Here is a 24,715-nt window from a genome sequence, read left to right on the forward strand (position 1 = left end):
TTATTTAAAAGTAGAGTCTGTTACCCAGCCAAACCATCAATCAAGTATGAGGGCAGAATAAAGGTATTTTCAGACATGCAAAGTCCAAAAAACGTTATCTTCCATGTACGCTTCTCAGAAAACTGCTAGAAAATACACTCCATCAAAATGAGGGAGACAATCAAGAAAAAGGAAGAGGGAACCCTCTTGTACTGTTGGTGGGAAGTAAATTGATACAGTCACTATGGAGAACAGTATGGAGGTTCCTTAAAAAACTAAAAATAGAACTACCATATGAGCCAGTTATCCCACTACTGGGCATATACCCTGAGAAAACCATAATTCAAAAAGAGACATGTACCACAGTGTTCATTGCAGCCCTATTTACAATAACCAGGACATGGAAGCAACCTAAATATCCATTGACAGATGAATGGATAATGAAGACGTGGCACATATGTACAATGGAATACTACTCAGCCATAAAAATAAATGAAAATGAGTTATTTGTAGTGAGGTGAATGGACCTGGAGTCTGTCATACAGAATGAAGTAAGTCAGAAAGAGGAAAACAAATACCATATGCTAACACATATATATGAAATCTAAAAGAAAAATGGTTCTGAAGAACATAGGGGCAGGACAGGAATAAAGACGCAGACTTAGAGAATGGACTTGAGGACACGGTGGGGCAGGGAAGGGTAAGCTGGGACGAAGTGAGAGAGTAGCATTGATATATATACGCTACCAAATGTAAAATAGATAGCTCGTGGGAAGCAGCTGCATAGCACAGGGAGATCAGCTTGATGTTTTATGACAACCTAGAGGAGTGGGATAGGGAGGGTGAGAGGGAGGTGCAAGAGGGAGAGGATATGGGGATATATGTATACATATAGCTGAATCACTTTTTGTACAGCAGAAACTACCACAACATTGTAAAGCAATTATACTCCAATAAAGATGTAAAAAAAAGAAAAAGGAAGACCCAGATATAGAAAACAGGAGATCCAACACAGAAGAGAAATACTTCACAGTTCGATTGGTGAAGGGGAATCCTAGGAAGAGAGCTGTACAACCAGCAGAGAGGGAAACTGATATATACTACAGCAGGTCACAAAGCTCTGGGAAAGCCTTTTTTTTTGAGGGGGAAGGTGAAATTGATAGACTACCTTATATGTCTGAACATTTTAAAAGAGATTTAAAAACTAATGAAGAGCCAGAGGAGAAGTTGGCAGAATCCGTAGAAAACTAAGCAAATGCAGCTATTAACTATGGGCAAAACAAACAGTTGCATAGGAAAATAAATGTAATCATAGCTTACTACTTGAAAAAGCTGCAAATCTGTGGGTACCGTCTGTATAGACAGGCATAATAAAGTTTTTTGCATGATTGTTTTTTATTTTTTTACATTTTAACTTCATGTAAATTACTGATGACAGATAGAAGGCAGTGGGGGTGAGGGCACTCGACAGAGGGGTGGGAGAGATGATTTAAGGGGGGTGGGGACTTCCCTGGTGGGTCCAGTGGTTACGACTCCGCGCTCCCAGTGCAGAGGGCCCAGGTTCGAACCCTGGTCAGGGAACTAAGATCCTGCAGGCCACAACTAAGACCCGGAGCAGCCAAACAAAAACAAAAACAAAAACAAAAACAAAAACAAAAATCAAACAAACAAAAAAAAACTTAGGGGGAAGGGTGAGGGGAGGTGCAGGTTTCCTCCCTGTAGCCTGGATCCTTAGCAAGGGGTAGGGCTGTATCTGAAGACCTGGGAAATAAATGATCATCTCAGAGGCTGGGCACGTACTCCAATACTGTGTCCTTCACAGAAAGCTGGGGAGGGTACACTAGGTCATGGCTTTTAGAGCCAGACTACTTGGATTTAAATCCCAGATTTTCCCCTTATTAGCTATGTGGTCTTAGGCAAGTTACTTGACTTCTCTGTGCCCCAGTACCCTCACCTGTATAATGGAATGATAATAATAGGATTATCATGAGAAGTAAATGAATTAATGTTAATGTGCTTAGAAAAGTGCCTGGGGGGCTTCCTTGGTGGTGCAGTGGTTAAGAATCTGCCTGCCAATGCAGGGGACACAGGTTCGAGCCCTGGTCCAGGAAAATCCCACATGCCACGGAGCAACTAAGCCCGTGAGCCACAACTACTGAGCCCGCGTGCCACAACTACCGAAGCCTGCATGCCTAGAGCCTGTGTTCCACAACAAGAGAAGCTACCGCAATGAGAAGCCCACGTACCGCAAGGAAATGTAGCCCCTGCTTGTGGCAACTAGAGAAAGCCCACGTGAAGCAACGAAGACCCAAGGCAGCCAAAAATAAATATATTAATTAATTAATCAACTATAATTCAGTAAAAAAATAAAAATAAACATAAAAAGCGTTTAAAAAAATAGTGCCTAATACAGAGTAAATGCTATATAAGGGCTAGCTATTATTACTGCATGCACAATTATGTAAATATTGAGTATTAGTCTCACCAAAAGAATAATGTAATCATACTGAGAGGGTGGGGTAGTGGAAGGGTGTACATGTGTATGAGAGGCCAAGGGGAGAGTTGGACTTCAACTTTTTTTTTTTTTTTTTTGTCTCGCCACACTGCTTGCGGGATCTTAGTTCCCCAACCCAGGATCAAACCCACTTCCCCTCCATTAGAAGGCGGATTCTTAACCACTGGACCACCAGGGAAGTCCCTACTCAAACTTTCTGCGTCTGGGTTTCTCATAAGTAAAATGAAGATAATAATACCTATTTTGTAAGGTTGTTTTGAGGGTTAAATTCGCTAATTATTAACTTTTTGTTTTGAAATACCGTTTAGGCTCATATGGAAGTTGCAAAAATAGCACGGAGTGCATAAAGATAAACATATCGACCGATGGGATAGAACTGAGAGTCCAGAACAAATGGTCAGTTGATTTTTGACAGAGAGGAAAGAGTGCCTTTTTAACAAATGGTGCTGGAACAACTGAATATCCACAGGTAAAAGAATGAATTTTGACTCCTATCTCACACCACACACAAAAATAAACTCAAAGGGAATCATAGACCTACAGGTAAGAACTAAAACTATAAAACTCTTAGAAGAAAACATAGGATTACATCTTTGTGACTTGGGTTAGGCAATGATTTCTAAGATTTGACACTGAAATCATAAGCAATAGAAGAGAAGATTTGATGAGTTAGACTTTATGCGAATTAAAAACTTTTTTGCTTCGATTAATACCATCCAGAAAGTGAAAAGATAATTCAAAAAACAGGAGAAAAGTTTTGCATATCATATATATGACAGGGAACTTGCATCTAAAAAATGTAAAGACAACTCAATTTTTTTTTTTTTTTTTTTTTGCTTTATAACAAATTTAATCAGTTATACATATACATATGTTTCCATATCCCCTCCCTTTTGCGTCTCCCTCCCACCCTCCTTATCCCACCCCTCCAGGCGGTCACAAAGTACCGAGCTGATCTCCCTGTGCTATGCGGCTGCTTCCCACTAGCTATCTACCTCACGTTTGGTAGTGTATATATGTCCATGCCGCTCTTTCACTTTGTCACAGCTTACCCTTCCCTCTCCCCATATCCTCAAGTCCATTCTCTAGTAGGTCTGTGTCTTTATTCCTGTCTTACCCCTATGTTCTTCATGACATTTTTTTTTCTTAAATTCCATATATATGTGTTAGCATACAGTATTTGTCTTTCTCTTTCTGACTTACTTCACTCTGTATGACAGACTCTAGGTCTATCCACCTCATTACAAATAGCTCAATTTCATTTCTTTTTATGGCTGAGTAATATTCCATTGTATATATGTGCCACATCTTCTTTATCCATTCATCCGATGATGGACACTTAGGTTGTTTCCATCTCCGGGCTATTGTAAATAGGGCTGCTATGAACATTTTGGTACATGTCTCTTTTTGAATTATGGTTTTCTCAGGGTATATGCCCAGTAGTGGGATTGCTGGGTCATATGGTAGTTCTATTTGTAGTTTTTTAAGGAACCTCCATACCGTTCTCCATAGCGGCTGTACCAATTCACATTCCCACCAGCAGTGCAAGAGTGTTCCCTTTTTTCCACACCCTCTCCAGCATTTATTGTTTCTAGAGTTTTTGATGATGGCCATTCTGACTGGTGTGAGATGATATCTCATTGTAGTTTTGATTTGCATTTCTCTAATGAGGAAAGATGTTGAGCATCCTTTCATGTGTTTGGACAACTCAATTTTTAAATGGGCAAAGGATCTGAAAAGACATTTCTACAAAGAAAATATATATGTGTTACAACAGGGATGAACCTCAAAAACATGCTAAGTAAAAGAAGCCAGTCACAAAGTGACAAGAGTCACTATTCTATGATACCCTTTACATGAAATATCCAGATCAAGCAAATCTGTAGAGACACAAAGTAGATTAGTAGTTGCCTAGGGCTGAGGAGTAGGAGGTGGGAGGAAGTGGGGAGTGAGTGCTAAGGAGTACAAGGTTTCTTTTGGGAATGATGAGAATGTTCTGGAACTAGGTAGAGATAATTGCACAATTCTGTAAATATACTAAAAAACATTGGATTGTATACTTTACACAGGTGAACTTTATGGAATGCAAATTATTTCTCAATAATGCTGTTTAGAAAATAGTACGGAGAGTTCCTGTGTACTCTTCACACACCTGAGAACTTCTTACATAACAATAGTAGGACAATCAAAACTAGGAAATTGACATTAGTACAACAGTATTAATGAAAACAGACAATATTAGAATTTTACCAGGTTTTAGAATAATGCCTGGCACATAGTGGACCTTATACAAGTGGTAAGGACTTCACTACAGTGACAATGATGAACATCATAAAGAGGCTGCTGCACCTTCTTTTGCAGCCAGGTTGATTGGCTGGCTGTTTTCCTAACATGCCATGCTTGTTTCTCTTTCTAAACTCTAACCCTAGTAGTTACCACCACCTGGGATTTCTTTTTCCTTCCTCTTTCTCTACCTCCTCAAATCCTTCATATCCTCCACCTCCATCACATCTTTAATAATGCTCCTCTCTCTTCTTTGAACTATATGAACCTCCACACCAGCCGGTATTTGCCTGGACTCTCCTTTGCATATTTCTCATTTTCTCTTTTGAGTCCCAAATTCCCAACTAGACGAAGAACCTGTATGGGTTACAAGTCCTCTGCATCCTCCACAATAAACTTGGTGTGAGTTCAAACAAACTTATCTGTTAAGTCAGATTCAAAGTTGTTATCAGAAAATAGAGCAAGAGGCATGAAAATTAAAACAAGGCAGGAGTTGGAGGGCAATTCAAGCAGCAAGACATAGACAGAGCCTGAGGGAGTCAAGAAGCATTTATAGGGTGTTCATTATACACTTCATAGGGTAGTCGTCGCCAGAGAGAGAAAATAGGAATGGAGAGGGAGGCGGAAAAACACCTGGCAATGTTGTTCCCCAAGGCCTCTTTTACTTTTGTAGGTTCATTGACTAACTCCTCCTTGACATGATAGGCAGGGTTATATACCCTGGCCCCGAATTCCCATCACAGGGCATTGTGAGAGCCTGGGTTTTCGTCTACCACCCAGTTTCTTGGGGAGCTCCTTGAGGTTGGCTTCCCCCTTCCACCCCCCGCCTCCGGCGCCCCCACCCCCTTCCCCTCTTCACCCCCCCACCCAACGCTTGATACAATAGTAGGCATTCAGTAAATGATTGTTGAATGAATGAATGAATGAATGCATGAACAAAAGACTGATTGACTCGGAGTTAGTACTGCACCTCAAGTCTACATATATGAGATAGACACAGAATAATGTGCAAACTTCGACAAATTTAGTAAAACTCTGGAAGCTTGGGCTTCTGTCGGACGGACGCGAGCCGCTACTGAGGCCCCAGAGACAGCTCCAGAAACGCGGAAGGCGGGGCTTGCGCCTATTACGACCACACCCCCTCGCGTCCAAATATTTCCGCCCATGGATCCGCCCCCTCCGGCAAGAATCGCAATTCTAATTGGTGAACTCTCTAATCCGTCTGAGCACACCGGCGCCTATTGGGTCACCTGCTGAAGCCGCGTCGCGCACTTCCGGGCTTTAGCAACGCGGAGCGGACGTCGGCTTGCCGCCATTGCCCTGCAGGGAAGCGGCTATCTGTGTGAGGGGCTGTAGGGGTACGTGGCGGGCTTTAAGGGCCGGGCTGCGGGAGGCGCGGCTGGGGTCGGGCTGAACGGTCGGAGGGATCGGGCCGGGCTGGACGCACTCTAAGCGAGGCGGGACTGCAGGCCGTGGGTTTCGACGTGTTCCTGCTGCCCCTCTTGCGGGCCCGGGCCCTGTCGTTAATTTTTTTCTTTCGCTGCTCCCCAGATTCTCCGGGTATGGCCGGAGTATTTCCTTACCGAGGGCCGGGTAACCCGGTGCCTGGCCCTCTAGCCCCGCTGCCAGACTACATGTCGGAGGAGAAGCTTCAGGAGAAAGGTGAAGAAAGCGTGCGGGAGCGGCGCCTGGGGGCGGGTGTGCGCGTGCGCGCAGCGGGTTTGGCCCCTTTCCCCGTTTTGGCAAGTGTCAAAACATGAGGTGTTAGTGCACTTATTGGCCCCCATTTATTTTTTACATCTAATCAAGTCTCTAAAATCATGTACTTAAAAAAAGTAAAAGCGTCTATTATTTGCAGGCACTGATCCAGACAATGAGGATTCAATAGCGATACAGACAAAACCCCTTCCCTTACAGGGTTTAAGTTGCAGTGAGGGAGATGGACAGTAAAAAAAAAAACTTTAAGGGCTTCCCTGGTGGCGCAGTGGTTGAGAGTCCGCCTGCCGATGCAGGGGACACCGGTTCGTACCCCGGTCCGGGAAGATCCCACATGCCGCGGAGCGGCTGGGCCGGTGAGCCATGGCCGCTGAGCCTGCGCGTCCGGAGCCTGTGCTCCGCAACGGGAGAGGCCACAACAGTGAGAGGCCCGCGTACCGCAAAAAACAAAAAAAAACAAAAAAAACTTTAATTATGTTATGACAGAAATGCTAGGAAATGATAAATGTGATGAAGAAAAAAAATAAAGCAGGGCGAGTAGACAAGAGAATTGTCAGGGAGTGCTTCTGCCGGGTGCCTGCCCTCTGTCATACACCCTGACCGGAGATTACCCTAGGGCAAGGGGCGGGGGTGGTTAGGCTAAGGGTGTGCAGTTCTTTAAACTGAGGTGTCCTTGTAGCCCGAAAATGGCAGCAATTGCAGGCCAAGCGCTATGCGGAAAAGCGGAAGTTTGGATTTGTGGATGCTCAAAAGGAAGACATGCCTCCAGAACATGTCAGGAAGATCATTCGAGACCATGGAGACATGACCAACAGGAAGTTTCGCCATGACAAAAGGGTGTACTTGGGGTAAGGAACATGCTGGAAGTATTTCATTTGGAGTTTGGCCCCTTTCCCTTCTCCCTGTCTCTTATATTTCAGTCCTGGATAGCTGCTTTATCATTTTGGGACTTTAATGTTCTGTGACAGCCCATCTGAGTGGTTATCAAAGAAGGGAGAAAATCACTAGAATTTTGTCATAATTTCCACATCTTCCGGTTTTGCTTTTTTTTTTTTTTTTTTTTTTTGGTAAATTAATCTTTATTGGAGTGTAGTTGATTTACAACGTTGTGTTCCTCCTGTACAGCAAAGTGAATCAGTTATACGTATATATATATCCACTCTTTTTTAGATTCTTTTCCCTTATAGGTCATTACAGAGTATTAAGTAGAGTTCCCTGTGCTGTACAGTAGGTTCTTTTTTTTTTTAATTTATTTTGGTCGCGCCAGGTCTTGGTTGCAGCACACGGGATCTTTAGTTGCAGCACGTGGACGACTTCTTAGTTGCGGCATGCCTGTAGGATCTATTTCCCTGACCAGGGGTCAAACCTGAGCCCCTGCGTTGGGAGCACGGTGTCTTACACACTGGACCAACAGGGGAGTCCCAACAGTAGGTTCTTATTAGTAATCTGTTTTATATGTAGTAGTGTGTGTATGTCAATCCCAATCTCCCAATTTATCCCTCCCCCACTTCCTCTTTGGTAAGCATAAGTTTGTTTTCTACATCTGTAACTCTGTTTCTGTTTTGTAAATAAGTTCATTTGTACCACTATTTTTTAAGATTCTACATATAAGCGATATCATATGATATTTGTCTTTGACTTACTTCACTCAGTATGACAATCTCTGGGTCCATCCATGTTGCTGCAAATGGCATTATTTCATTCTTTTTTATGGCTGAGTAATATTCCATGGTATAGATGTATCACATCTTTATCCATTCATCTGCCTATGGACATTTAGGTTGTTTCCATGTCCTGGCTATTGTAAATAGTGCAGCAGTGAGGATCAGGGTGCATGTATCTTTTCGAATTATGTTTTTCTTTGGATATATGCCCAGGAGTGGGTTTGCTGGATTATATGGTAGCTCTATTTTTAGTTTTTTAAGGAACCTCCATACTGTTTTCCATAGTGGCTGTACCAATTTACATTCCCACCAACAGTGCAGGAGAGTTCTCAGTTGTGTTCTTTATTGCCCTGATTTTTTTTCCTGATCTGGGACTGGAGCTTTTAATTTGTCCTGTTGATGCTTTGATAAGATGTCTCTATCTTTGAGTAGGTTAAAGCCAAGAGCAGGACACCTGTACATTCCTGTTTCCTGTAATTCCTAAGTGACCAGAATCTTCAGGTTCGGGGGTAGTTCACTCCTGAGGTCTTTGTACTCTTGTTTTTCTGTGTCCCCAAGGTGGGTGAGTACAGCTACAAATGCCTTAGCAGATCCCTTTTCCATTTTTACACAAAAATGTTAGCCACCTGGGCTTCCCTGGTGGCGCAGTGGTTAAGAATCCACCTGCCAGTTCAGGGGACAAGGGTTCGATCCGTCGTCTGGGAAGATCCCACATGCCATGGAACAGCTAAACCCGTGCACCACAACTACTGAGCCTGTGCTCTAGAGCCCGCGAACCGCAACTGCTGAAGCCTGTGTGCCTAGAACCTGTGCTCTGCAACAAGAGAAGCCACCGCATTGAGACGCCCATGCACCTCAACGAAGAGTAGCCCCTGCTTGCTGCAACTAGAGAAAGCCCCCGCGCGGCAGCGAAGACCCAATGCAGCCAAGAATAAAATAAAATAAAATAAAATAAATAAATAAATTTTTAAAAATGTTAGCCACTTAATGAACTGGTCTAAGACAGCTGTGGAAGCTTTATTTCAAAAATATTTTTGAGATCTGTGCTGTGTGCCAGGAATATAGCAGTGAACAGGAAGTAATGGCCTTTCTGGAGCTTATAGCCTAGTGACATAATAGACAATGGTTAAAGTAAAGTGTGGTAAATATTATTTTTTATGGAAAGCTACGGAGAGAATAGACTGTGAGGTAGCCTAAAGGCTGTCTGTTAAGGGAACAGCTGTTGATTTAGAGGGACTGAAGCCCAGTATTGTGGGACAGTGATGTTTAAGAAGCAGAGTGCCACAGCTGGAGGTGGGGAGGCAGAGTTCCTGGTCACAGAGGGCCTGTGTACTAACTGGGGGTTTGGACTGTAAGACTGGTTTTCTGTGGAACGTGATACTGTGCTACCTTGTGGCTTCTCTGCATGGCACAGGTAGCAGAACACCTGGTCACTTCTAATCATCTGTCTTTCTGCTGTTGCAGTGCCCTAAAGTACATGCCCCATGCAGTCCTCAAACTCCTGGAGAACATGCCTATGCCTTGGGAGCAGATTCGGGATGTGCCTGTGCTGTACCACATCACTGGAGCCATTTCCTTTGTCAATGAGATTCCCTGGGTCATTGAACCTGTCTACATCTCCCAGTGGGGGTGAGAAGGGCTGGAACATGGTGTGTGGTGGTGGTGGTTGTGGAGGCCGTGGGTATAAACCGTTATGTGACATTGTCGACTTCCAGGTCAATGTGGATTATGATGCGTCGAGAAAAAAGAGACAGGAGGCATTTCAAGAGGATGCGTTTCCCCCCTTTTGATGATGAGGAGCCGCCTTTGGACTATGCTGACAACATCCTAGATGTTGAGCCACTGGAGGCAATTCAGCTAGAGCTGGACCCTGAGGAAGATGCCCCTGTGTTGGACTGGTTCTATGACCACCAGCCATTGAGGGACAGCCGGAAGTGAGTGATGGTTGGAGTTACCACTCCTGTGAGGGTTTTGGAACTCCAGAAGGGGTCCTGGGAGAGCAATGGGTAGTATGGCTTGGCTAGCTAGTATATCTACCTGACACGGGCCTCTTTTTTCCCTAGGTATGTGAATGGTTCCACTTACCAACGCTGGCAGTTCACACTGCCTATGATGTCCACTCTCTACCGCCTGGCCAATCAGCTCCTGACAGACTTGGTAGATGACAATTACTTCTATCTGTTTGATCTGAAGGCCTTTTTTACCTCCAAGGCACTCAATATGGCCATTCCTGGAGGCCCCAAATTTGAGCCTCTTGTCCGAGACATCAACCTACAGTAAGTTGGAGAGAGTAGAGATTTTAGGCACCTTGGGTTAAACAAAATCTAATCTTTTTAAAAAAAATTTACTTATTCATTCATTCGTTCATTCATTCATTGATTGGCTGCATTGGGTCTTTGTTGCTGCACTGGGCTTTCTCTAATTGCGGCGAGCGGGGGCTACTCTTTGTTGCAGTGCACAGGCTTCTCACTGCGGTGGCTTCTCTTGTTGCGGAGCACAGACTCTAGGCTCACGAGCTTCAGTAGTTGCAGCCCACAGGCTCAGTAGTTGTGGCTCGTGGGCTCTAGAGCACAGGCTCAGTAGTTGTGGTGCACGGGTTTAGTTGTTCCACAGCATGTGGGATTTTCCCGGACCATGGCTCGAACCTGTGCCCCCTGCCTTGGCAGGCGGATTCTTAACCATTGCAGCACCAGGGAAGCCCCATAAAATCTCATCTTGGGGCCTCCCTGGTGGCGCAGTGGTTGAGAGTCCGCCTGCCGATGCAGGGGATACGGGTTCGTGCCCCGGTCTGGGAGGATCCCATATGCCGCGGAGCGGCTGGGCCCGTGAGCCATGGCCGCTGGGCCTGCGCATCCGGAGCCTGTGCTCCGCAACGGGAGAGGCCACAACAGTGAGAGGCCCGCATACCGCAAAAAGAAAAAAAAAAAAAAAAAAAAAAAAATCTCATCTTGATCCTTAAGATCCCATTGTAGTTTCCAAACTGCCCAACTAGTCTACTCATCTTTGATTTTGCACCCTAGGGATGAAGACTGGAATGAATTCAATGATATTAACAAGATCATCATCCGGCAGCCCATCCGCACTGAGTACAAGATTGCTTTTCCGTACTTGTACAACAATCTTCCACACCACGTCCACCTCACCTGGTGAGAGAGCTAGAACCCAGCTGGGGGGAAGGAGAGGTGGGCGTTTAGGTTGGGCCAGGGCAGGAGAACCTTGGCTGACTCTTCTTTCATTTTAGGTACCACACTCCTAATGTTGTGTTCATCAAAACTGAGGATCCTGATTTGCCAGCTTTCTACTTTGATCCTTTGATCAACCCAATTTCCCATAGGCACTCTGTCAAGGTGAGAGGAAGGGACGTTTGACCTCAGCTCTTCAAGAGAGACTTCCTGTCCGGGCAGAAGCATTACTAGATAAAAATTCAGCTAGAGGGAGACATGTTTTCCATCCTTAAGTGTTCCCCTCTAGCTGTAAGCTAACGTGAGAGTTTGGCACTTGGCTCAGACCAAGTTATTGGTATTATCTTGTTTCTATGATTATCCAATTGGGTTTTATCATTTCTCCTCTGGGACTCTATGTGGTCTTATTCTGGTCTGTTTCCAATGTGTTCTTGTTTTTATTTTTAATCCTTTATTGAGCTGTAATTCACTACCACACATTCACCCGTTTAAAGTGGATAATTCGGTGGTTTTTCGTTTATTCACAGACTTGTGCAACCATCACCACAGTTAATTTTAGAACATTTTCATTTCCTCAAAGAGAAACCCTGCACCCATTAGTAGTCACTCTATTTCCCTTGAATCTTCCTTGCCTAGGTAACTGCTAATCTGCTTTCTGTCACTGTAGATTTGCCTATTTTGGACATTTCATATAAATGGAATCATACAGTATGTGGTCTTTTGTGGCTGGGTCTTAACACTTAGCATAATGTTTTTGATGTTGATCCACGTTCCATTACGTTCTTAACATGAACAGATCTCCTTCCCCAAGCCCAGTTTTTGGAGCTTGGACAGGAGGTGATTGCAGTATTCACCTCTTCCTGGTATTGGGGGGTCCTCTAGGAGACCTTTTGCTGGTGAGCCAGTTGGGGTGTGAGGAGTGCTGCTTGCTTTCCTGGTTGGCCCTGCCTTGTTCTCTGCTCCCTTGGCCCCCTTTGCCTTGGCCCTTCAGGGCTTCTCTTGTCAGGCAGCTCAGTTTCCGTGGCAGATGTAGCCACTGTACTTGGCCCCAGAGAGTTTCCCTCTGATCGCAAGTGTCTGCCCAGATCAGCGGGAGCTAAATAAACCCTCGGGGGTTCTTCTTTCAGAGTCAGGAACCATTGCCAGATGACGACGAGGAGTTTGAGCTCCCAGAGTTTGTGGAGCCCTTCTTGAAAGATACACCTCTCTACACAGACAATACAGCCAATGGCATTGCCCTGCTTTGGGCCCCACGGCCCTTCAACCTACGCTCTGGTCGCACCCGCCGGGCCCTGGACATTCCCCTTGTCAAGAACTGGTAAGGTTTCTACCTGGGGGGATAGTAGTGGATGTACAGGAGGAAAGACTCCAGCTGGGTGGGCGTGCAGCCTTTAGCAGAGCGGCTGGAAGAAGAGATGGGCTGAGCTCTGGTGGGCTTGTTTTTTCAGGTATCGGGAGCATTGTCCTGCTGGGCAGCCTGTGAAAGTGAGGGTTTCCTACCAGAAGCTGCTTAAGTACTATGTGCTGAATGCCCTGAAGCACCGGCCCCCTAAAGCGCAAAAGAAGAGGTGAGGTGCCCTAGGCCCCCTACTCAGACTTTTTCTGTTCCAGAGATAATCAGAAGTCTAACTCTCACTCCTTATTCCCACCCCAGGTATCTGTTCCGTTCCTTCAAAGCCACCAAATTCTTTCAGTCTACAAAGCTGGACTGGGTGGAGGTGGGGCTACAGGTTTGCCGCCAGGGCTACAACATGCTCAACCTTCTCATTCACCGTAAGAATCTCAACTATCTGCACCTGGACTACAACTTCAACCTCAAGCCTGTCAAGACGCTCACCACCAAGGTACCTGCGTTGGACCTTAGGGGTCTCCTGGGCTGAGGGATAGACTGGCTTTGCTCTGGCCTCTAAGGAGAGCATACATCCAGTCCAGACTATTGCTGACAAATGTTGTTTCTGTCCTTGGCCTCTTTTCCAGGAACGAAAGAAATCTCGTTTTGGGAATGCTTTCCATCTGTGTCGAGAGGTTCTGCGCTTAACTAAGCTGGTGGTGGACAGTCATGTGCAGTATCGGTTGGGCAATGTGGATGCCTTCCAGGTGAGGCTAGGAATTCCCAGTCCTGGCTCCAGGTGGGGAAGCTGGGTGAAGCCTGGGCTGATCGTGGATCTGGCTCTAGCTTAAAGCCTGTTGGGGCAATTGTGTTGCAGCTGGCAGATGGGTTGCAGTATATCTTTGCCCACGTGGGGCAGCTGACGGGCATGTACCGGTACAAATATAAGCTGATGCGGCAGATTCGCATGTGCAAGGACCTGAAGCATCTCATCTATTACCGCTTCAACACGGTAGGACCCTGCCCTCGTACGTTCATGTTCTCAGATCCATCTTAATTTTTACATCTAGTCAGGACTCTTTCCAGGCACCTGTTTGGAGAGAGGCTTTGAGTGTTTCATTACTGCCCTCATCTTGTGAATCTCAACACTTCCCCTCAAAGCCCACTTTTAGGTCTAAATAGAGAATCTCAGTGACTGGTTTCTTCATTTACTCCATTTTAGATATGGAGGCCTCAGAGTTTTCCCATTTTTTCCCTTAACTGCCACACATGTGCTCTTTGCCCCACCTCTGCCCAATTTTCTGTTGTTGTCTGAATGAATTGCTAACTTGTATTCTTGACTTCTGCTTGGAATCCTAGGGCCCTGTAGGGAAGGGCCCTGGCTGTGGTTTCTGGGCTGCTGGCTGGCGGGTCTGGCTGTTCTTCATGCGTGGCATCACCCCTTTGCTGGAGCGATGGCTGGGTAACCTCCTGGCCCGGCAGTTTGAAGGTAAGTGGTTTTCTCCGTGTCCAGCTTCTCCCATTATCACTCCAAGGGTAGATCATGTGTGTTCCTCTTCTGTTCCTTGACCTTGTTCGAGACTGAGAATCCCTTCCTGTTGGATTGCCTCTAAGACCCAGTCTCCAATGAGTCTGACCTCGTATTCTGGGTCTTGGGCTTCGCTTTGGGGCCTTGAGGCTATCGAGCATTTACAGGATGGAAATTCCTCAGAAGCGTAGTTCTGAATATCTGGCGTATCTTGTCTTGCATATGCTGGGCTTTGTTTATACTTACTGATTTCATTATAACCATGGTAAGCAACAGCATGAAGGTAGAGACGCTTATTAGGAGCAACAAATCTTGCTTTTACTCACTTTCACTTCTAGGCCGACACTCAAAGGGGGTGGCAAAGACCGTAACCAAGCAGCGAGTAGAGTCACATTTTGACCTTGAGCTTCGGGCAGCTGTGATGCATGACATTCTGGACATGATGCCTGAGGGAATCAAACAGAACAAGGCCCGGACAATCCTGCAGCACCTCAGTGAAGCCTGGCGCTGCTGGAAGGCCAATATTCCCTGGAAGGTGGGCGTCTCCCCAACTCCGAGGAGGCATAGACATCATCTTCCTGGGCTCAGGATTACCACTTCTGGAATGTCTTTGGGGGCCATGTGGCTCCCATCACTTTCTCATTGTGCCTTTTGCACTTCTAGGTCCCTGGTTTGCCAACCCCTATAGAGAATATGATCCTTCGATACGTGAAGGCCAAGGCTGACTGGTGGACCAACACTGCGCACTACAACCGAGAACGGATCCGCCGTGGGGCCACTGTAGACAAGACTGTTTGCAAAAAGAACCTGGGACGCCTCACTCGGCTCTACCTGAAGGCAGAACAAGAGCGGCAGCACAACTACCTAAAGGTTGGGCAGAGTAGGCTGGGCTTGGTGTGTGGGGGTGGGCAGGAGGGTGGACTGCAAAGTTGGGACCATACCTTGCCCTGGTGGGATTGGGCTATGGTGGGAAGCTAATTCTCATGTCCACCTTGCAGGACGGGCCTTACATCACAGCAGAAGAAGCGGTGGCAGTGTATACCACCACTGTGCATTGGCTGGAAAGCCGTAGGTTCTCACCCATCCCATTCCCCCCACTCTCCTACAAGCACGACACCAAGTTGCTCATCTTGGCCTTGGAGCGGCTCAAGGAAGCTTACAGGTGAGAAATAGAGTAGACAGGCTCCTGTGGGGAGGTGAGGGGGGGAGAATGGCATCATCGTCAGAGTCCAAAGAAAGAAGGCCTTTCTGAGGATGGCTTCCTCTTGGTTTTCCCTTTCACCTTTACTCTTGCCTTGTTAGTGTGAAGTCTCGGTTAAACCAGTCGCAGAGGGAGGAGCTAGGTCTGATCGAGCAAGCCTATGACAACCCCCACGAGGCATTGTCCCGCATCAAGCGTCACCTCCTCACACAGAGAGCCTTTAAAGAAGTGAGTCAGATACCCCAACATTTTCCTTTGGCTTTTTGATTCATTCGTGGCACCCAGGGCGGCAGGTTGCCTCAGATGATTGGTGGGTTGGTGTGAGCCAGCTTCCTTGTCCCACAGGTGGGCATTGAGTTCATGGATCTCTATAGCCACCTGGTGCCAGTGTATGATGTGGAGCCACTGGAGAAGATAACTGATGCCTACCTGGACCAGTACCTGTGGTATGAAGCTGACAAGCGCCGCCTTTTCCCACCCTGGATCAAGCCTGCTGACACAGAACCACCTCCTCTGCTTGTTTATAAGTGGTGCCAAGGTAAAACTTTTCTGGGATTGCCCTTGAGGAAGGGAGATGAATTAAGTTCTGTGGGAAAATTCTCATCCAGTCAGCATAATTAGTTTACTCTCTTGGTGCATGGTACCCAGGAAACGGTGTTGATGTTACGTTGAGCACAGCTGACTCTCCTAGCAATACAGATGAATGAATAGGGTGGTTGTGTGATCGGGTTATGAATGTGATAGCTCCTGCAGGCACTAGTTCTGAAAGGGAATTTCTAACCTGCTGGAGACCTGTGTTTCCTACTCCTCAGGCATCAATAACCTGCAGGACGTGTGGGAGACAAGTGAGGGCGAGTGCAACGTCATGCTGGAGTCCCGATTTGAGAAGATGTATGAGAAGATAGATTTGACCCTGCTTAATCGGCTGCTGCGCCTCATCGTGGACCACAACATAGCCGACTACATGACGGCCAAGAACAATGTCGTCATCAACTACAAGGTGTGTCTTGGGGGCAGGGTGGCAAGGAATTGGGGGAGGGGTGGTTGGCCCACTGAGTTGGGATTTGCTGGGGGGAGGGCAAAAGAGGATGGGCCCCGAGAAGCCTGGGACTTGGCCATGGTTAAGAGTTGTCTTTCTTTCTAGGACATGAACCATACAAATTCGTATGGGATCATTAGAGGCCTGCAGTTTGCCTCATTCATCGTACAGTACTATGGCTTGGTTATGGATTTGCTTGTGTTGGGATTGCACCGGGCCAGTGAGATGGCTGGGCCCCCTCAGATGCCAAACGATTTTCTCAGTTTCCAAGACATAGCCACTGAGGCTGCCCACCCCATCCGTCTCTTCTGCAGATACATCGATCGCATCCATATTTTTTTCAGGTGAGGGCTTGCCTGGATTCTTACCCTTGCAGGGTGTTGAGGTATATGCCCAGCTTCTGGAAGCAGCTCTTGTACCTTAGTTGACTTGCTGCTGGGTTGGGGCTCTAAAATGGGATGAAGTCCTGTGAGTAGGGTGCAGGTTGGGGGTGGCCCCCGTCTGTGGAGCTGTAGACCTCATGAGATCCCAGTGTACTTGGCCCTCAGCAACGCACCTTGTCTGGTGTAGGTTCACAGCAGATGAGGCTCGGGACCTGATCCAGCGTTACCTGACGGAGCACCCTGACCCCAACAATGAAAACATCGTTGGCTATAATAACAAGAAATGCTGGCCCCGAGACGCCCGCATGCGCCTCATGAAGCATGATGTCAACTTGTGAGTCTAAGTTGGGGCCGTGGGAGCTGGAATCAACCTGAGGGACCCAGAGAACAATTAGAGGGGATTTATAAGGTGGTGTCCTGGGTGGGAGGGTGTACTCTGTTGGGATATCATCAGTCTGGCCTTTGAAGGGAAGTTCCTTCTAGGAGACGGATGTGACCCTGTGTTCTCTGTGGGCAGGGGTCGGGCAGTGTTCTGGGACATCAAGAACCGTCTGCCACGCTCAGTGACTACAGTTCAGTGGGAGAACAGCTTCGTGTCCGTGTACAGTAAGGACAACCCCAACCTGCTGTTCAACATGTGTGGTTTTGAGTGCCGCATCCTGCCTAAATGCCGCACCAGCTATGAGGAGTTCACCCACAAGGATGGGGTCTGGAACCTACAGAATGAGGTACAGCCTGGAGCGGGACCAGGGGGTAGTAGGAGTAGCATTACCATGCCTGTACATCCTGCGTAGGTGGGGGTGAGGTATACTGCGCACCTTTTCATTGTCAGTCGGTTGAGCTCTGTTGGGAGGGTAGGGCTCAGTGGTGTTTCTTGTTCCTGTGGCAGTTCCAGAGATAGTTAACCTTGACCTTATGGTTTAGGTTACTAAGGAGCGAACAGCTCAGTGTTTCCTGCGTGTGGATGATGAGTCAATGCAGCGCTTCCACAACCGTGTGCGTCAAATTCTGATGGCCTCTGGCTCCACCACCTTCACCAAGGTACGTACAGCAGTAGTGTCCTTTGTCTCACATCCCTTTCAGCTCTTCCCTCCTTTGCTCTCCTTTCTTCCCAACTGTGTCCAGTGTACTAGTCTCCATGCTTTATGGTACAGCAGCTTAGAGTGTCAAATCACCTCACAGTTGTTTCCTGAGAATTCCCTGTAGGAACTCTACAGCCTACTTCTGTGTAGTTGTGATGATTCTAAGTTAAGGTAAGGGTAGAAATTGGATTTTTAAATTTGAACAAAAATCACCATTTTTGCATTGTCCCCAGGCTTGTTATCCAGGTCATACAGTTCATCTTTTGACCCGTCACATAATGTGCATGTTAAAAAGCAAGTATAATGAGCTATATCTCAGTGTTTATTTCCCCTTCAGTTGTTTCCAAAGGCCCAGCCGAAGGCAGCTGGAATTGAAAAAGAGTAATCTGAGGATTTGTTAACTGTGTGTGCTTAAGTTTCTGCAAGGTTTAAAAAGTCGCCTTGCTCTTTTCCTGCTGCCTTTCCATTCCACTAATGGGGCACATGAATGTCCTGGCTGATACTCTCAAGAGCATCAGTAATGCCAAAAAGAGAGGGAAGTGCTAGGTTATTATTAGGTTGTGTTCCAAAGTCACTGTCCAGTTTCTAACTGTAATAATGAGGCAGGGTTACACGGGTGAATTTGAAATCATTGATGATCACAGAGCGGGCAAAACTGAATTTCACAGGCAAGTTAAACAAGTGTAGTGATGTGATCAGCCCCAGATTTGCTGTGCAACTCAAAGACCTAGAAAAATGGCAGAATATTCTGCTCTTGCCCCATCAGTTTGGTTTCATTGTACTGACAACTCAGCTGGCATTGTGGACCACAAAGAAGCAAGACATAAAAATACATAGGGGGTATTCTTTTTCTAGGAACGTAGTACATACATAGAAATAAAATGCCTCTGGATTAAAAAATGCGTCATCCTGGTTTCTCTTAGAATAACTCTTAGCTGTAGCATTTTCTCTCCTTCTGGCCTTCATATCCCTTTAAATATGCAGCATATAAAGAAGGTTTCCAATTTTTTAGTAATAGTTCTGTTAAGGATACATTTTTTTAATCTTAATATTCCTTACCTAAAGTCCCTCATGATACATTTTTTCTTTTTGAGTGTAGTGCAGGGAAAAAGTGTTTGTCTTTTTAGGTTGGTGTATATCGTCCAAGAGTCAGATAACAGGAATTGTGTAACTCATTCATTCCATTTGTGTTTGTTGATAGCCACTGTGTTCCAGACGCTACACACACACTACATATGACACACAGTCTCTGCCTTCCAAGAGCTCACTACCTAGTTGGAGAGACAATGCATAGTCAAGAGAACTACAGTACAATGTGTTTATAGAGCTCTTGTGTTACTTGGGAATCTCTGAGAATCCTCAGGTTCATGACTAGCCCAGTCTGGGAGAGGAAGAGAGAAGGACTTCCTGAATGAAATAACATGTGAGGGGCAGGTGAGGGAGAGCATTCTTTCAGCCAGAGGTATGAAGAGGTAGCCAGCGTGGTACATGTGAGGCCATAAAAAGTTTGGGTTTACAGCAGTAAAACTGTGGAGGAGATGGAGGCTGGATAGGTAAGCAGAACTAGATCATGGAGGGCATCACCTGCCTTGTTAAGAATCCCATAAGGGGGGACTTCCCTGGCAGTCCAGTGGTTAAGACTCTGCGCTCCCAATTCAGGGGACACAGGTTCGATCCCTGGTTGGGGAACTAAGATCCCGCGTGCTGCATGGCGTGGCCAAAAAAAAAAAAAAAAAAAACCCATAAGGGTCTTGAGCATGGGAGTGACTTTTTCAGATTTCCGTTCCGTGTTAGGTGGTTCACTTGTGCAGCTGTGGGGAAGATGGATTCAGAAGAGGAGGAGGAAAGATGAGGTTTGTGGACTACTGCTGAAGTCCAGATAGAGATGATGAGATCCGTGAACGTACGCAGAGGGGAACAGATTGGATAAATAGTAGGTACAGTCAGCAGAGCTTCATTTTGGTGAAATGCCAGAGGGAAAGGAAGTCAAAATAACATTCAGTTTTTGGCATGGGTGGCTAGCCATCAACTGGAAGACTACAGGAAGAAGAGCAGGTTTAGGAGAGAAGATAAATGAATTTAGTTTAGGATATAAAAAGTTTGACGTTCCTGAGAACATCCAGATAGAGGTTCCAGCAGGCACTTATTTATATCGTATTTCTTCAGTTCCAAAATAAATATATGTGTGTGTGTATTTAGTGGTACCTCTTAGATTTGATGAAAAGCATTATGAGTTTGAAGCTCCAGGGAGAGAAACGAGGTGAGAAAGTAAGAGCGACTAGGGGCAACTTAGAGGTTCCTATAGGATGTCCAAGTGGAGATAACTTTGGGATCTGAAGCTTGGGGAAGATGTCTGGGTTGCAAATACAGATTTAGGAGTCTGTCAATATAAAGGAGATGGTTGAAAACTCAAGAGTGAGCAAAATTATCTGGGGAAAGTGTAAGGAGCGAGAAGAGCAGAGGGGTGAGTTTGGAACCGTAGGGAACACTGAGCAGCGTGGCCAGACTGGGAGAGTGCCGGGCCATGGATGCCAAGCCTGTCAGGGATCGGGATGGGCACTTAGCAGTGTCAGTTGCCTAAGTGTGTTTCAGTCAGATAAGGCCTGACAAGTATCCATTGGATTTGGCAGTCAGGATGTCATGGATGACCTTAGCAAGAGCTGTTTCAGAAATATCGGGATAAATGCCAGATTGCAGTGGGTGAGGCTTTATGGGAAGTGAGGGAGTGGAGACAGCAAAGACTGTCAGTTTGCCAAAGCAGGAGGAGGAGGAGGAGGAGGAGGAGGAGGGACTTTAGGCGCCACCTAGAGGGAGATAGAAGTCAAGGCAGGTATTTTTAAATGGGAGTGATGGGAGTATGTGTACAGTAAGGAGCCAGTAGCGGTTCAGAGTGCAGCAGAGAAGCGTGGTAGGTGATGGGATGGTGTCTGCTCTGCAGGGATAGAGTAAAGGGAAAGCAGAGGGAAGCATCCTCTGAACCTAGTAGAACGAGGTCTGCATAGTTGGGAATGTAGATAAGTTTAGTGGGAAGTTATAACAAACCTTGCATTTTTCAGCTTCACCTGGGCTGGAGTGAGGGGCAGGGGGTGCTGGACGTGAGCACAGTGGTGAGGGTGTGATTTGACTGTTGAAGAAACTGCACTGAGGGTTTTAAGAGAGTGAAGACAACTGTGAGTGAGTGTGGGCTCTTCCCAGAACTACTCAGCTTCTCAAGCTCTCAGCAACGGGCTGGAGAAGGTGGATAGATTGTAGTGCTGATTTAGGACTAGGGTTTTGCCAGAGGGCTGTTGTGGAGTGGTAAGGGGTTGGATGCAGGGGAATCAAGGGTGCTGGCCCCTGTTGGAACCCTGGATATTGGGAGGGAGAGAAGGAAGAGACCAGAAGAGGCCAGTGGCCTTGGGAAAAAATACAGGGATCAAAGGAATATATGTGTGAGAGGTAAGAGCCTGAGTAAAGGAGGACTGTCAGAGGTCAGGTAGGCAGTTTAATATAGTCCTTAGAGTAACGGGTTCTGGAGTCAGACTGGGTTTAGTCATAGCTCTACCACATTACTCTTGGGATCTGGGTTAAGTCACCCACCCACTCTGGGCCTTAGTTCCCTCATCCATAAAATGGGGGTACTGATAGGCTAGCTAGCTCAGAGGGCTTTTGCGACAAATGATGCTTATAATAAGCTACATTACTCAACAGGTTTTGTAATAAATGTTTGCTGTCATTGATTAGAGGCGTCTCACAGACTATGATCGGATAGTACGGTATTGGAATTTGTTTCCTGAAGTGTGTTAAGGTAAAGCAGTTCTTGTAATAAAGTTTCTTGGTCCTCCAAGGTTGATAATAGAAGGGGAATCTCCAGTAGGGCTAGAGGTGGCTGGACCTTACGGCGCTATTCTTGTCCTCCCCCCGATTCACTTGTAGTTATTACTGATGGGGGCACTTTAGGTGCTACCCCCATTCTCGCTTTATGTACAGGCAGCGCAGTAGCCCAGGCTTCGAGCCAGGACTCCTTCAGTCCTAGTAGTAGCTATGAAATGAGACTGGAACATTTAAACAAGACTTTGATATGGGCCAGGAATAACAGAAGGAAAATAGAAATGTACCACATTAGATCATCTGACTTACAAGGTGCAGCCTACTTAGCTTTAGCTTATGAAGGACTGTAAGGCCACCTTCCTGCTGAGTTCCCTGTCTTCCCACAAACAGCATTCTCTCTGTCCTTCACCAGGGAATCCCTTTAAGCATGTGTAGATGACTTAAAGTCTAAAGCCAAGAGGAAAAGAACATCTTTGCCTGGCAGTAGATGTATTTCTCTGTTCTTGTTTTGACTTTTATTTTACATTATTTATTTTTTGAAAACTTTGTTTTTTTTAGAGCACCTTTAGACTTATAATAAAATTGAGAGGAAGGCACAGAGATTTCCCATTAACCCCTGCCCCCACATGTGCAAAGCCTCCTCCATTATCAACATTACTCACCAGAGTGGTACATTTTTTTTTTTTTTACCAAGGATGATCCTACATCGACACATCATAACCACCCAAAGTCCTTAGTTTACCTTAGGGTTCACTCTTGGTGGTATATATTCTGTGGGTTTGGGCAAATGTAGAAGAACACATATCCATCATTAAAATATCATAGAGAGTATTTTTACTGCCCTAAAAATCCTCTGTTCTCTGCCTGTTCATCTCCCCTGCCCCAGCTACATGTTTAGTTTTAGATGGAAAAAATTTGTTGTCTAATGTACCATGGTTCAAAAGGACACAGTAAAAGTTCCCATTAATTTTTTACCAGTTATGTTTTCACTTACAGTAAAAAGAAATTAAATACTAACAGAACCCAGAAAACACCCAGAATCCCATCATCCTAACATCAGTTTTATTTTCCACATTCCCGTCCAAGTTGGTCATGTGCCATGATGGGCAGGTTATGTGAATTGAATTTGGGGGTTTTTGGGGGGTTTTTTTGTGGTACGCGGGCCTCTCACTGTTGTGGTGTCTCCCGCTGCGGAGCACAGGCTCCAGGCGCGCAGGCTCAGCGGCCATGGCTCACGGGCCCAGCCACTCCGCGGCATGTGGGATCTTCCTGGACCGGGGCACAAACCCGTGTCCCCCGCATCAGCAGGCGGACTCTCAACCACTGCGCCACCAGGGAAGCCCCTGAATTTGTTTTTTTTATGAAGACTTAATATGTGTGAAGTTCTTACCATGGTACCTAGTACATGGAATCACTCAGTGTTACTCTCTTTCTTGCCTCCCCTCATCCCCAGGAACTTCTGCTATTCTTAAAGGAATGTGATACTCCTTGGGAATTCATACTTACTCCCTAATGGGAATAAAGCACCGGTAACTGCAGCAGAACTGGAGTGTTCTGTGATACAAACCATGCAGCATGTGATTCTAGGGACCAAATACAGTCAGAGAACTTAATAAGACTCGGAGTTGTCTTACTGAAGTCTATTTGCTTTATTCCCAGATCTAGCCCATTCTGGTCCCCAGCTCTCCGCTCTCGTTGCTATAGGTCTGTTGCCTTGGTTGTCTCATCCTGAGCACAAGCTAGTGCTCAGTTTTGCTTTTGTGATTTGATTCTGGGTGTTACCTCATCCAGGAGTCACTTCATCCTGCCTGTCTGAATATTATTTGCTCAAGGCTAATTCCTGTGATAACTCCAGCCAATGTGATCTTTCACTTCAACAATTGCCTAGCAAACGTATTCCTTACCTTAAACTGTTGATTATATCATTTGATATTTTGTGGTTGCTCTCTTTTTCAAAGATTGATCTTTTGGTTTCACTGATTTTTTTTAAATTTAATTAATTTATTTTTGGCTGCGTTGGGTCTTTGTTGCTGCACGTGGGCTTTCTCTAGTTGCAGTGAGCGGGGGCTACTCTTCATTGCAGTGTGCGGGCTTCTCATTGCAGTGGTTTCTCTTGTGGACCATGGGCTCTAGGTGTGTGGGCCTCAGTAGTTGTGACGCATGGGCTTAGTTGCTCTGCAGCATGTGGGATCTTCCTGGACCAGGGCTCGAACCCGTGTCCCCTGCATTGGCAGATGGATTCTCAACCGCCACCAGGGAAGCCCAGTTTCATTGATTTTTATTTTTCTCTTTTCTATTTCATTGATTCTGCTCTTTTGCTTACTTTGGGTTTAACTTGCTGTTCGTTTTCTAGTTTGTTAAGGTAAAAGGTTAGATGATGACAATTTTGGACCTTTCATTTTAATAGAAATATTCAGTGCTGAAAAATCTCCTTTTAAGCACTGCTTTAGCTGCATCCCTTAAGTTTTTTTTTAATTAATTTATTTTTTATTTATTTATTTTTGGCTGTGTTGGGTCTTCGTTGTTGTGTGCCGGCTTTCTCTAGTTGCGGCGAGTGGGGGGCTACTCTTCATTGAGGCGCCCAGGTTTCTCATTGCGGTGGCTTCTCTTGTTGCGGAGCACGGGATCTAGGCACGTGAGCTTCAGTAGTTGTGGTACAGGGGTTCAGTAGTTGTGGCTCGTGGATTCTAGAGCGCCGGCTCAGTAGTTGTGGCACAGGGGCTTAGTTGCTCCGTGGCATGTGGGATCTTCCTGGACCAGGGCTCAAACCCGTGTCCCCTGCATTGGCAGGTGGATTCTTAACCACTGTGCCACCAGGGAAGCCCTGTATCCCTCAAATTTTGATAGGTTTTCATTTTCATTCAATTAAAAATGTTTTCTAACTTCCCTTGTGAGTTCTTTTTTTGTCGTTTTTTGTTTTTTTATTTTTACTCAAATTATATATGTATTTTTAAAATTTGTTTTATTTATTTATTTGGCTGCATCAGGTCTTAGTTGCGGCAC

At 45.9% G+C, this 24,715-nt stretch overlaps 1 protein-coding gene across 1 annotated transcript in view; it reads left to right on the forward strand.

Moving 5' to 3' along the window:
• Positions 1 to 6,054: 6,054 nt before the first annotated feature.
• The window catches only part of PRPF8 (pre-mRNA processing factor 8), a 36,921-nt gene continuing 18,260 nt past the window's right edge, over positions 6,055 to 24,715 (forward strand). Inside the window, exons 1-24 of the mRNA XM_082605392.1 lie at positions 6,055 to 6,135; positions 6,329 to 6,439; positions 7,173 to 7,341; positions 9,622 to 9,786; positions 9,873 to 10,091; positions 10,221 to 10,433; positions 11,178 to 11,303; positions 11,399 to 11,504; positions 12,467 to 12,657; positions 12,788 to 12,907; positions 12,994 to 13,183; positions 13,317 to 13,436; positions 13,547 to 13,681; positions 14,029 to 14,158; positions 14,536 to 14,732; positions 14,861 to 15,067; positions 15,196 to 15,359; positions 15,500 to 15,626; positions 15,744 to 15,936; positions 16,211 to 16,398; positions 16,543 to 16,781; positions 17,008 to 17,154; positions 17,338 to 17,548; positions 17,745 to 17,861. Of these exons, the coding sequence (XP_082461518.1) occupies positions 6,340 to 6,439; positions 7,173 to 7,341; positions 9,622 to 9,786; positions 9,873 to 10,091; positions 10,221 to 10,433; positions 11,178 to 11,303; positions 11,399 to 11,504; positions 12,467 to 12,657; positions 12,788 to 12,907; positions 12,994 to 13,183; positions 13,317 to 13,436; positions 13,547 to 13,681; positions 14,029 to 14,158; positions 14,536 to 14,732; positions 14,861 to 15,067; positions 15,196 to 15,359; positions 15,500 to 15,626; positions 15,744 to 15,936; positions 16,211 to 16,398; positions 16,543 to 16,781; positions 17,008 to 17,154; positions 17,338 to 17,548; positions 17,745 to 17,861 (3,774 nt within the window). The 5' untranslated portion in view covers positions 6,055 to 6,135; positions 6,329 to 6,339. The remainder of the gene's footprint in view (positions 6,136 to 6,328; positions 6,440 to 7,172; positions 7,342 to 9,621; positions 9,787 to 9,872; positions 10,092 to 10,220; positions 10,434 to 11,177; positions 11,304 to 11,398; positions 11,505 to 12,466; positions 12,658 to 12,787; positions 12,908 to 12,993; positions 13,184 to 13,316; positions 13,437 to 13,546; positions 13,682 to 14,028; positions 14,159 to 14,535; positions 14,733 to 14,860; positions 15,068 to 15,195; positions 15,360 to 15,499; positions 15,627 to 15,743; positions 15,937 to 16,210; positions 16,399 to 16,542; positions 16,782 to 17,007; positions 17,155 to 17,337; positions 17,549 to 17,744; positions 17,862 to 24,715) is intronic.

The sequence above is a fragment of the Mesoplodon mirus genome (assembly GCF_964341445.2).
Source record: "Mesoplodon mirus genome assembly, chromosome: 18".
Taxonomy (NCBI): domain Eukaryota; kingdom Metazoa; phylum Chordata; class Mammalia; order Artiodactyla; family Ziphiidae; genus Mesoplodon; species Mesoplodon mirus.